The sequence below is a fragment of the Pipistrellus kuhlii genome, unplaced genomic scaffold (genome assembly GCF_014108245.1).
Source record: "Pipistrellus kuhlii isolate mPipKuh1 unplaced genomic scaffold, mPipKuh1.p scaffold_m20_p_9, whole genome shotgun sequence".
In the NCBI taxonomy this organism is placed as follows: Eukaryota; Metazoa; Chordata; class Mammalia; order Chiroptera; family Vespertilionidae; genus Pipistrellus; species Pipistrellus kuhlii.
This window is the reverse complement of record NW_023425595.1, coordinates 53,222,565-53,236,935: the sequence shown is the minus strand read 5'-3', so window position 1 is coordinate 53,236,935 and position 14,371 is coordinate 53,222,565. Positions and strand designations below refer to the sequence as shown.

General features: G+C 33.9%; 1 protein-coding gene across 1 annotated transcript in view; it reads right to left on the bottom strand.

Annotated features, from left to right (window-relative positions):
* Window positions 1-14,371, bottom strand: part of CNTN5 (contactin 5) — a 720,133-nt gene that overhangs the window by 238,330 nt on the left and 467,432 nt on the right. The window contains exon 9 of the mRNA XM_036427705.2: window positions 5,082-5,263. Within this exon, the coding sequence (XP_036283598.1) occupies window positions 5,082-5,263 (182 nt within the window). The remainder of the gene's footprint in view (window positions 1-5,081; window positions 5,264-14,371) is intronic.

Here is a 14,371-nt window from a genome sequence, read left to right as displayed (position 1 = left end):
CATTGTTCAATGCAATAACTTGAACTTCATTTTCTATCAACTATGAATGTATTTGGTATAATTTTCATAACAACTGAACTCAAGGTGAGAGATTTTCTCCAAAGGGGATTGGAAACATTTTCTTTATGGCTGAATTTATTAATTAGATATATTAATTAGAAATCTACAATTTTACATTATTTTCTATGGTAAATCTTTAATATGTTTTAATAGCTAAAACATCTTTTAAAATCATGCCTACTATAGAAAAACACAATTTGGAAGAAAAGAAACCTAGGGACTGACTGAGAACTAATGAAAAGGGCAATGTATGAAACAGTCTTCTCTAGCAATCAGAGGTGACTGAAAGGAATTAACTGCTCTTCATCCCCTTCTCACCCTACGCCTTAGCTCAGGTCCTCAGTCTGTCACTGAGAGGAAACATCCTACACTTGGGGTGCCATTGCTAGTTGTAAGGTGGAATCCGATTCTACCCTCTATTGTGAATGGGACTTTCAGTGATAAACTCCTTAAACTTGCCAGGCCTTCGGATCCCAATCTGCCGAGCAGGAATACTAATTCCTCAGGGTTATTTGTGCTAATATTATGCAAAGTACCTAGTAGTATAGTAGTGTCTAAAACATAAGCTCTTGGCAACTATTCATCCCCTTCATTAGTTCTTTTACAAAAATTACTAATTCAGTTTTATTTCTAAGGATAATAGTACATTATCCTTGGCTTTAGGGAAAGACTCCACCAATTCTATGTATTCCCAAGATACAAGCCCATGAATACATTTGAGACCAAGTATTCCAGAGACAGTTTATCCACAGAGTGAATTATGAAGACAGTTTCAAATAAGATCTGACAAACTAAGTGCCCATTAAAGGTTCGAAAATATTAGAGTGGATGATAGTATGAAAGCCAACACTAATTTTTTAAAATCAATAAACAATAATAAAGTGCCATAATGTATTTACCTACTTATTAGCAGTGTATAGGTCTGTGAATATGCTATCTTCTGCCAGTGTGGAAACTGTTATGCTCACCCACTATGGATTAAGTCTAAAGTCTTCACATTCTTTACCTTAATTACCTTCATTAGTTCTTTAATCTCCTGACTCTTATCTATTTACAGTATACCTTGAAGAATGGTGTGTATATCTAAGCATTAATCTTTATAATAAGCATAGATTTATAATAAAAATAATACATTCTGTGCTGAGTGTATGCTTTGTGTTGGAAAATAGGAATAATAACAGAAGAAAAAATAGTTTTTGTCTTGAAAAAGCTTTACTGTAATCGATTTGCAGACACTGGAAGACCTTGCAATTTATAAGGGTAATGTCCAGAGATTTTACAAGCATATAAAAGATAACACCTATAATACCACACTGCACTAAAACTAAAACACCTTATTGAATATTTAGTACAGTGCAATATAGTTTCCTTTAAGCATCTTGGGTACAGGTATATTTTAATACTGACATATTTCTAGTTGGAATAGTAAGTGTAAACTATTTAGCAATATCAGCTACAGTGCCCTTGCTCTATAGTCTATAGGATGACAAATTACTAGTTGGTGGGTACATGACATATACTTAAACTCCTAGATGGCACATCTTTATGTAATAAGATTTTTTTGTACACAAATATCTGCTAATAGGGTTCTCCTTATGTATAAAACTGCTTGAAATTGTTTGAGCTTCCTTCCCACCTTCCTTCTTTCCTTTGTCTTCCTTCTCCTTCCCCATTTTGTGTCTCCTCATTTTTTTTTCTTTTATTTTGATTGAGAACTTTATGAAGCAAGATTCCACTTATATTGGAAATAATGACTGAAAATTTTGTGTGGCTAGTTAAAACAAGGTGTTTTTCATTAATCATCAGAAACTATAGAAAAAATGAAGAAATAATTTCACCCATTAAACTAGTCTATAATATAAACAAAAGGCATATTCCACTAAACAAGTATGTAGTTTTTCTAAGATTCGAGTTCTTATCAAAATTTTGTTTTAATTTTTTGATAATTTATTCTCATAAATACTATATTAAAATGTTTATATAATATTAGACATGTAACTTCACCTTAACTTTTATGCATTTAACTAACATGAACTTCTTTATTTATGTTGTATTATTTGGTGTATGTTTAAAATCACAGATTCTGAGTAATTAACAATAAAATGTGTGGCCTAAATTTATGACTAGCACCAATATTAGCATTCATTTTTAATGATTTGGCAAAGCAATGAGGCCAGAAAGGTTGCCTCAGAATCTTGGTTCATCTTTTGAGTCTAGCTACTGAACATTTAAAAACACTCCCATAATTCTTCCTAAAAGGAAGTGAACCTGAGGAAAGACTGTTTTCAGTACTGTGTGAATATTGACCCCTTCGATTTAAAGGGTCATCCTCTACTTCTTCCAGCACTTGAATTCAGTTCCAGAGCTTCCAACAGGATCATTCTGAGAGGAGATTTTAAGTACAAACCATGGATACTGGTTTATGCTTCATGCTATCTTTACTAACTACCAGAGTCAGGTGGAAATGTTAGCCAAGATTTTTCCTATATTTCACAGAGTTTCATAGGTAAAAAGCAAAAGCCCCCCTGCCAAACACACAACAGTTTTAAAAGTACACAAATTGAGTGAACCTACAATAAGCAATGTATTTCTGGATGTGGAATAGGGCACTGCTCATAAATGCCCATGCAGTAGACATCCAGGGCAAATCAGAACAGGAAACCGGCCTGATCATGGGCTACAACAAAAGACCACATTCTTTTAAGATACTTTCCCAGAGTGACAGAAATACATGCCAAAGTAGCTAGCTAGCTCAGTGTCTCTTCCTAGTCAACAACCTTAATTATTTCCTATCAAAGTGATGCATGCTCTGGGCAGGTTTGACTGCACCCAGCTGGCCTATCATGCACACCTAATTGTGCGTGACAAGGAGAGCCCACAGTTATTGCTTAGCAGCATATCCTCTCACCAGAAGGTACACAAATAATATTGAGGGAAAGCAATTGTTTCTACTTTTCCTAGCAATATTTGCTACCGCCTAGGAGGTGTGGAAGGGAGCAAGTAGAGCAGTGCCCATAGGAGCCTCTGTCCCAGACTGTAAATCTAATTCTTATTTAGGTGTGGACCATTCTTCATAATGCAGATTTTGGACTTTTCCAAAATAGCCTTAAAAGGAACAGGCACTCATTTCGTGTGTGTGTGTGTGTGTGTGTGTGTGTGTGTGTGTGTGTGGTTTTGAGTAGCAAAGTACTAGGTGAACACTTGTCTTTAAGTATCAGATTTTTATCTGTGAAGATTTCATCCAAATATAATATCCATGGCCTAAAAATAACCAACCCAGGACTAGTGCTTCAATCTTACAAACTTTTAAATTACTTCATGTATTTTTCTTCTAGGTCGCTGTCCCCTGTTTAGCCTTTAAGGGACAAATCCTCTGGAAGCTTTTCCTAAATCCCTGGAGAATGCAGTAGACTGTACTGCCGTAATCTTTTGCACATGCCTTTATCACAGCAGATAGTATGCTCAGCTCCAAGGTGGAGTTTGCTTTTCATCTAACCAATGGACCATGAGTTCTTCAAAGCTCTGTTGCTAGCCGTAATAGGCACTTAATAAATAATGATTAGATCAGTGAATGAATGAATAAAATGTGCATAGTCAATTTGGTTGGAGCACTGAATTCTTAAAGGTGTTGGTAGAGATAAAGAAAAAAAAAACAGATTGAATTCAGATATTAATATTTTAAATACTTTTTAAGAGTCCCTGTGAAGAACATTAAGCTACCATAGTTAGGATAACTGATTTTGAGATACAATGACAATCATAGTTGCTTGGCAGTTTCAGCTAAATATGCTATTTGGACAATAATTTTATATTGAAAGCACATGTATGCTTATATCACTACTAGAGGCCTGATGCACAAAATTTTTTTTGTGCACTGGGGCGGGGGGAGGGGAGGTGTCTCTCAGCCTGGCCTGAGCACTCTCACAGTCCAGTACCCCCTCGGGGGATTCCGCCTTCCAGCTTAGACCTGATCCCCACAGGGGAGCCCAGCTTCTGGCTGAGTTGCCTTCCCCTGTGGGAGCGCACTGACAACCAGGGGGCAGCTCCTACATTGAGCATCCCCCCCTGGTGGTCAGTGCGCATCATAGCGACCAGTCATTCTAGTAGTTCCGCAGTAATAGTTGCTTAAGCTTTTATTATATAGGTTCTGGATTTTTCTACTCCTTCCATTTTTAGTGTCCTCACCTCAGACATAGAATTATATCACTTACCTATTATGTATAACATTTATTATAAAGAGATGAAAAAATAGATACAATTTGTGATCCTTAGATGTTAATAGGACATTGTAGATATTTTTAAAGTAGGCTTTTCCAATTATTACACATAACCAGATTGGTTGTTTGACATTTTTGGACAATGCAAACACTTGCAGGCTGCAAAGGCTAGTATGATACAGATGTATGAATTGTCAGCAAAGTTTTTTTTTTGTTTTGTTTTGTTGTGTGTGTGTGTGTGTGTGTGTGTGTGTGTGTGTGTGTTGCTTTTGTTTGTTTGTTTTTTGTAAAGGACAAGAGAGCAGACATTTTGGGGCTTTGCATTATCTCCTCTCTGTCCCAAGTACTCAAGTCTTCTCCAGCAGTGCAAAAATGACATATAGTATGTAAGCAAATGAATGTGGCTGTGTTCCAATAAAATTTTTATTTTAAAAAAAAGATAGCTGAGCAGGATATAGGCAATGCATTGTTACTCATGACAACTGTTACTCAGGCCAAGGGTAAGAATAAGTTAATAAAGATTCTTAACCTTCCCAGACATTGGCTTTGGTGCCAGGAAAACATCTCATTTTTTATAAACTCTCTTTGCTATACAAAGAACCAGATAATTCCCATTCCTTTTTATTTTAAATCATTTCTCAATGTACAGTAATCTTACATGATGCTTTATCACACCAAAGATGTATTATTATACATTAAATCTTGTTTTTTTGTGTCTAGAAAACAATATTTAGTTCAAAGTGATTTGCATTTTCAGTTAGGGTCTTGAGACTTAGAGAATCATGCTTTGCTGAGAACACTTACTGTATACTTGTAATTGTCCACGGAAGGAATTTTTCCCACGTGAGTTTTCAGCTCTGCACTCATAGATGCCTGCATCATCCAGCTGCACGTTGGGTATCTCCAGCACTGCCTGAGATTTCCGCAGCCGTGCCTTGCTAGGGATGTAGCCATTAACCTTCATCCATGTAATTGTTGGAACTGGGCTACGATAAGGAGCAAAAATACCGTTAATATACTTTCCACTATTAGGGACATAGATTCTGTTATCTGGTAACTTAAGCACTTAATAGGCTGAGTTCAATAAAGTGTAATCACAATTAAGGACCATGTGCTGCTTGACATATTTCACTTCCCATGCCGAATGTCTGATAAGTAAATAGATGCCAAAGAAGATAGTTCATTTTCTTTCATATTTCAGGGAAGCAATTTATAGATAATACATATGCCTGTTAATACATAATACTTTATTATTAAAACCTTTGTAAAATTATTTTAAAGTGATTTGGTGAAATTATAAAATAATAAATACTTATAGCAAGGGATTGAACAAGAGTTTAAGCTAAGTGGATTAAGAATCCTTTTGGCCCCACTCCTGCAAATATTTTTCTTCTGCAGTGACAAATACAGTTTGCATGTAATCTTTCACTTGTTCTGTATGATGAACATACTTACACATATGATATTTTTGTTTTGTTTAAGCATGTAACTCATATGCTCAGTGTTCATTATTTTTATTAAAAATCGAATCCCAGATCAATTCAGGACTTATTCTGGTTAATAGCTGCATATTATTCCATCGTATTGACATATCAGAATTTAATCAGCCATTCCCTATCGTTAAACATTCAGCATAGTCCCAGTTTTGATTTGTTTTATTTTTTTGCCACTAAGAAACAATATTACTACAAACAACATTGCACGTATATCATGCACTATTGCTTTTATTTTCTGCAGCAGACATTCACAAAAGTGGGATTGATGGATCAAAGGGCATGCACATTTTTCATTTTAATAAGTACTGCCACATTGTTTTTCAATAATACAGTGGCAGTTTCCACACCTATCTGTTATATATGAGACTGTTTCCCCATATCCTTGCCACCATTTTATGTGATTAATTGTTTAACTTTTGTCAGTATTGAAAGGTAAAAAATGGCATTTGGTACCTTAATTAATAGTTCTCTGAACTCTAGGAAGGTTGAACATCTCTTTTTATTTATTGGCAATTTGCATGTGCTTTTCTGAGATGTTTGCTTATGATACTTTTCTAATTTTTCTTTCACTCTTTCCTGTTTCCCTGTTTGTATTATTTCAATTAATTTCTTAGAGTATTTTGAGTATTAGAATATTGAAGATTTTGTTTCTCAAAAAAATTCTGTGATATAATTCTATAAATATTTTTAGGAGAAACAAACACCTATAGTTTTCTTCTTTATGACTTCTGAATTTTTGTTTGTTTGTTTTTTAAATAAAATTACCTACAAACCCAAGTTTATGTCCATATTTTCTGCAGTATTCCTAGTGATATTTTAAATAATTTTATACAGTTGGATCTTTGATCCATCTGGACAATATTCATGTTTTGGGTGTAAAGGCAGGGAATTCAACTATTTATTTCTGTATTGTTGACACTCCCTTCCCCACAATAGTTGGAAGGTTGTGTATCTCATATAATTGGTTCTCACATACTTGACTCTGTTTCAGGCTTTTCAGTTCTGTTCTGGTGATTTATTTATTACTATCTATATTTAATGACCTTTCTGGTATGGACCTACTCTACTTTTTCAGTTTGATTTCTCACTACTTCCTTCCATATTTCCTGACCCAGAAACACATCTCCGTGTGTTTCCAATCATATCCGTTAAAATCCTACTGATCCCTTGAGATCCGTCCTAAATGCCTCCTCTTCAGCAGTCTTTCCTTATTTGTTCAGTCTGCTGGAATTTTTATTATTTTTTTTTCTTTGTGTATACTACTTGCATCTCTTGTGACATTCTACCATAAATTAAATACTTAAGGATAGGATGTTTTTCCACGTATTTTCTTTACAGGAACAATAGGAATGTTCACTGTTATAAACAATGCTATGATAAAGACCATGTGTATTTTTGAACATCTTTCTGACTTGTTCCTTAGGAATAAAACAGAAGTGAAATTGCTGGATTTGGGTTGATAGTTTTGCTTATTTGTTTAGGTACATATAGACAACATCCAGGAAAACTAAACCTTGCTTTTTTTTTTTTAATAACACTTAAGTTGGCATGGCATATCATTATTTTAATATATAGGGGAATGATTTATGATTTTTAAAAATTGATTTATATATATATATATATATATATATATATATATATATAGAGAGAGAGAGAGAGAGAGAGAGAGAGAGAGAGAACATGGATATGGATATAACAGCCTCCTGCATGCCCCTCAACTGGAGATCAAGCCCATAAGCTGGGCAGGTGGGGGACCTGGGATAGAACCAGCAACCTTTCAGTGTAGGGACCCAACCACCTGAGCCACACCAGCCAGGGCATGATTTTTTAATTTAGGATTTTTGTGTCACTATTGTGAGATTGTATGCAGTTTATTAGTTTTGTTGGTGTGTGTGTGTGTGTGTGTGTGTGTGTGTGTGAGCTAGTGGTTTGTTCACAATATAGCTTTGACAGCTTTGGAAACATGCCAGGATACTTCCATCTCCTATTTTGATAGTTTAATAGGAGATAAATTATATGTGCTTTAGAATACTGATATGACTCTTACAAAAAGTCATCTGGGTCTGCTACCATCAATAAAGTTAGGGTGGGTGTTTTTTTGTTTTTTTTTCTTTACAAACATTTTCAATTTATTATTTTTACTTTAATTATTTTGTGTTCAAATATCTGCTGCATCGATGTTGGCAATTCATATTTCCCTATAAAATCAACTGTTTCATTTATGATTTCTGTGTTTTAGAAATAGCAACTGTTTAAATCTATTTCCTTCTTATTTTATTTTATTTCTTTAGCAATTCATGTTGTTTAGGAGCACTGGTCTCCAGTAATACAGTTAAGGTTTAAGTACAATTTGGACACAAAGATGCTATGTAACCTTAGGAAAGTTATCTAAGTTCCATAAATTATGTTTAGTGAATATATTTTAGAAATTAAAAAGAGCAAATACGTTATTTTATATTTACATGCATTTGTTTTAAAAATTCCTGCTCTCTATTACTTTTTGAAAATTGGAATTTTCAAATAGTATTAGCTTTCTTTCAGCCTACATAAGTTTTTTTTTTCATAGAATATGCTTCTTTTCTACTAAAGTATAATTGGCATACAAAATTATATTAGTTTCAGAGTGATTTAACATTTATATATCTTAGCATGTGTTTACCACGCTGTATAGGAATCATCTATCACTGCGCAGTTATCACACGTAATTGAATATATTCTTCTTCACCTTTTCCTCATCCCTCAAAGCACTTCCTCTCTGGCAACCATCAGTTTGTTGTTTCTATGAATCTGTTTTTGTTTTGCTTATTTGCATTTATTTTTAAAATTCAACATATAAGTGAAATCATGTGGTATTTGTCTTTATCTACTGCATTTCATTTAGCATAATACCCTGTAGGTTCATCCATATAAAAAACGGCAATATTTTGTTCTTTTTTATTGCTGAGTAATAATTCATTATATATACATACAAATCATATCTTCTTTATCCATTTCTCTATCTATGGACACCTAGGTTGCTTCCATATCTTGGCTATTGTAAATAATACAGCAAAATAGAGGGGTGCAAATATGTTTAACATTACCGTTCTTATTTTATTCAGATAAATACTCCAAAGTGGAATTGCGGGGTTGTATGGTAGATCTATTTTTAATTTTTGAAGAATCTCTATACTGTTAACATTTCTTATAGTGTTGTCTACTACAATAAATTATTCGGGTTTTTTGTTTTGTTTTTGTTTGATGATATCTTTATTTTGCTTTTATGTTTGGAGAATATTTTCACTGGATTAAAAACCCTAGGCAGACTACTCTTTAAAGATTTATCATTGTTTTTCAGCAATTAGATTATTATGTACCTTGATGTATTTTATTTTTGTTTATCCTGCTTATGTTTCATTAAACTTGGACATTGATGGAGATATATTTTTCAATAATGTGATAATTTGAGGGCTTAATCTTCAGGGCTTTTTTTTTGTGTGTGTGTGTGTGTGTGTGTGTGTGTGTGTTTGTTGTTGTTTGTCCTTGCCTGCTCAACGGCTCCGCCCCCATGCTAACCATAGCCATTTGGTCAATTTGCATATTATGCTTTTATTATATAGGATTTTAACAATAGAAAAAATTATTTTTTCTGGCATGCAGCAAATTTACTTGTAGTTCAGCTTAATCCTTGTGAGGCTTATTTATTGTCAGGGTAGATTCAGAATAGCCTTTATTTTATAACTAGGTTAATCCTAGTCTTAAGGCCTGGACTTTTTAAGAATTTCTACTAAATGACACATTTGTTCAATGAGATTCTATCCCTCTGACTGGTTGGAGTTTGAATTTGTTCTGTGTGCAATATCCAGTATCTTTTAAGATCCCGGGGGTTTTTTCCTTCCCTAGTAGTATTTCTTAGGATGCGAAGTCTCTCCATGCACTCACAGCTTGCTATTTGGTCACAGTCTGAATGGAACCCCAGTACAGATTTCAGGAAGTCATTATCTGTGTAGCTCCCCTTTCTCTTATTCTGTCCTGTAAGGTCCAGTCCCCTCAGCCTCCTGGCGATCCCTGCTCCGTCTTTTCAGCTCAGTGGTTCTGTCCTGCTCTCCTGGGGCTCCTCCTCCCCTGTAGGTTTGGAGTGAATGCCTCCTGGCAGAAATCTGTACTGGTGGCAAACTTCACCTTGTTGGTCTTCATTCTCTGAGGGATGCATCCCTGCACTGTCTATTATCCAGTAAGTAGAATAATTGTTCCTTATCTTTTTTCATGTTTTTAGTTGTTTAGAGTTGATGCCTAGTGTGATGCCAGTTATCTAGCCATGCTTGGTAATAGTAGTCAAACGTTGTTTTTATAAGAAAAAAATAAGTCTCATAACAATAAAATCCCGTTAACAAAAGAATGGATAAATATGTTTTATGTGTTTACACAGTAGATTCATTAGGTAAAATAAATAAATTACACCACAGAAAAATCTTAGAAACAAAAGTTGATTGAGCATAAGTAAGTAAATGGCTAAGTGTGTTATAATATGATTTTAGCAATGTTCAAAATCAAGCAAAAAGAGTATAATTTTAGAGACATATCTATATATCATAAGATAATTTTATTCACACAAATCAAGAATGATAACCACATACTTTAGACTGTGTGTTCCTCTTGGGAGAAGACAGGCAGAATGGATGAAGACCACAAAAAACGATTTCAAAATGTTACTCATGGTACTATTTTGACTCTTATGTTGGTTGCTGTGTTCTTCTGTATTAATGGTATTTTACAATTAAAAATGAATAGACCAAAAATGCTTAATGTTTTCATTATTCACTCATGTAGTATCAGAGATAATTGCCATCCTTTTCCAAATGCCAATGTGGGTGAATAAATAAACCTTTTTAACATCTACATTTATTTTATATTTATTTTTTTCATCATCAGGTTTTATGCTCATTACTAGAGACCTGTTACACGAATTTGTGCACTGATGGGGTCCCTCAACCTGGCTGGTGACCAGGGCCAATTGGAGCATCTCACCCAGTCTGGATCGGGGCTGGTCAGTGGCAGGAGGGACCAATGGGAGGTTGGCCGGCCATAGGAGGTTGGCTGAGGGAGTGCACTGATCACCAGGCAGCAGCTCCTGCATTGAGCATCTGCCACCTGGTGGTCAGTGTGTGTCATAGTGACCAGTCATTCAGTGGCTCAATCATTTGGTTGCTTAGGCTTTTATATATATGGATTTGCTTATGTGATGGCATCTCTAATAGAGCTCTGCTTTTTAAATAAATATGTATATCTAAAATAATTTATGTAAAATCATCCATGTTTTTCACTGACCTATGTAGTAATAATGGTTTTCAGTTCTATTCTGGAGGGCAAATGATTGATAATTTACATAAAATTTCTTAATCCATACATTCTTTGCTACTTATTTAATTTACACATAAATAGTTGAATGCAGTGGAGAAATGCCATTAGCAAGAAATCTTAAGACTTTGGTAGGAAAATAATCACTTCTTGATATTGCTTTCTTACATCTACATTTCTATATTTCCCCCCCCAGTAAAATACAGAATTATTGAACTAAATACTTATTTTGCATAGCTTCTTTTTCTTATCTCCCTAATAATTCCATCCTTTCTACTTTAGTTTGTGTTTTTGGACTTACTAAATTGAATTACAGCTAATGCTTAATTATGTACTTAAGAACATGTTACCTCAAATGGTCATGGCCAAAGTTAAAATTATCCAAAATGTTTAATACCTTAATTTTTAGTAATATATCCATTTATTTCCTGATTCCTGCTTGAAGCATTTTAAACTGCTTTATTTACTTCACTGTTATAAAATGATAATTCCTATGTATCTCCTCATGCAATCTACCAGGATAAGGAACCCAAGATGAATAAGAAAACAAAACAAAACACTGTACTATCTAAGGCAAGACTGAGGAATAGGATGAGCAGATTCAGAATAGGAGAATGCAAAGAGCATGAGAAAGCACTTCTGGTAGCAGAAAGACAAAATTCCATTTTGATAGCAGAAGAAGAAAGGAGATCTAGCAAGGAAAAAAAAAAAATCCAGAGAACTTTAGTAGGAAGAGTGATTACAGTCAAGTGTCAAATTTTTTTTCTGAGTTGTTACTGTATGCTAGAACTGTATTAAAAGTGAGAATCAATAAAATGAATATTATAATTTCTTAATGAGTTTATGACCTAGAATTAGAAAGGTTAAAAAAAAAATGGAACAAATGGTTTAAATACAGAAAGAAGATAGCAGTTAATAGGGCATAGTCAAGAAGACTGTTTATGTTAGACTGGGAAGTGAGGAAATCCAGCCCAGAAGAGATGAAGAAAATTTATCCTGACAGTGAAAGTATGTTCTTGGCAGTAAAACCCATGTGCATGAACACAGAACAGTATGAGATAGCATGACAGATTGGTAGAACTTTGCATAGCATGGTATGCTACATACATGATGTGTGCAGGAAAGTTCATGGAAAGTGCATATTTTCTTTTAAACAACCAAGAGGTTTTTCAAATTATAAGTTTTAATTCTGGATTTCCTTTTTTCTTTCTTTCTTCCAGCCGCAAGATTAGTATCCTGTGTTTTTTGTTTGTTTGTTTGTTTCTTTGGTTGTTTTTTTCTTTAAGTATCTAGAAGCTTTGGAATGTGAATATGTTGAAAAGCATTGATGGAGTGGCTGAAAATTTATTAGTAAAGATTTCTGTGTGCAATGATGTACCAAACTTATTATTAAATGAAATAGTGATCTGAGTCTACTGCTAAGTTTTTACAGGCATTTTGGTATCCCCTTTTCATTGATGTTTCTATGACAACTTAGGAAAAATAATAATTTTTGCTGCTTTCAAATGACTTACTTGTAATCAAGGATGATTCATTCATTGTTTTTGTAGTCAGTTAGAACTTTAAAAAAATCTAAGATTAGGATCAGATTTCAGTTTGCTTAAATTTATTTAAAGCCAATTTCTTTCCAGTAATAACTGGCAAGTGGAATTGTTGCTTAAAGGGGGGACTGATTTTAACTACAGTAAAAGGGTGAATAGAAATGTCAGCTTTGCAAGAAGGCATAGCAGAGTTCTATTTATCCTCATTTTAGTCTATTGAAATTATATCTGTACAACTACACATTTGATTTTCATGTAGAATAAGCAATGCAACTTAAGGAATTTATAAAGAAACTTTTTCCTAGCTAATGCTATACTGAGAATGGGGCTATTCATTTGGTTCAAAAATATCTCTGTTAATGACAGTAAAAGCTTCTGTGAGGCCACATTGAAATTCTGACACAAGCTTTTTGTTATGCGCTGTTAAAGTGACAGGATAAAAAGTGCCTCCAAATGTAGTTCAAGAAAGTAAGAAAAGTGTTGGATGAACTTTGGCCATTGCTGAAATCATTAAAGGTATTTTTTTAAAGATCATTTTTATACACATAATAAGGTAAGGTGTAGGATCTGTCAAGGCAGATGGACCACTTAGCTGTAAAGATTTAATGATTTCAAAGGAAAGTACTCCCAAACCGCAAATCACCATTCATACACAAATTGTAGGTCTGTCTAATGGAGAGTCCTGTTTCCCTTGCATAAGTCACTAGTGAGATATGAATTTTACATCTGATGTGAAAACACATTCAGTTATGACTCCTTTGTGACTTGCACGCACACACACACACACACACACAAAGGAAACACTGTATATGTTTGATAGAAACTAAAAGAACCAAGTTTTATAACTTTTCTCTAAGAAAGCACATAAAAAGCCATCATAAAAAAAAAAAAGCTATTGAGACAAAGCTTTTAGTTTATGATCCTATCTCTCAAAATACATATATAAATAGATAGATAGATGATGGTAGATTATTAGATAGATAAAAATTCAACCATGAATTTGTATAATCACTATTGGCTACATAATATACAACATTTTGAAGGCAAAAGCTTTATTTGTAAAAATTTGGAAACTTTTCGGGGCAGTGAGTGTGATGCCTGGGTCTTTCTTGAGAGGATCCTGCCTTAGAGGCAAGAAACCACTGTTTCAACCACTACATAATTGGACTAATTGGCACTTAGGAAGAAAAAAATGAACGGCATCCGACTTAAGTAGAAGTTTTAGATCTCTCTGCTTTCTGATTATTAACTAATGCTTTAACTCATAGCTGTCCCGTAGTATTATTTCAACTTAGATCTGAAGAATCACAGCTCAGAATATATAATTCCACCCACTTTTAATTATCTTAGGTAGGAATCAAATTTAGGTAAAGAATCCTGGTAGTTTCTGTGAGATTATTGTCATTACTGAGTATGATATTAGCTGTGGACTTTTAAGAGGTGGCCTTTATTATGTTAAGATGATATCCCTCTATCCTAAGTTTGTTTAGAGTTTTTATCATAATAAAATATATTGAATTTTGTCACATGTTATTTTTCAATGAGATATCATGAGGTTTTAATTCTTCGTTTTGTTAATGAAGTGCATCACAGTAATTCATTTTCATATGTTGCATCCCAAAGATGAAGCTCATTGCTTAAGATGTATATCCTTTTAATATACTATTCAACATAATTTGCTCACATTGTATTGATGATTTTTGCATCTATCTTCATCAGG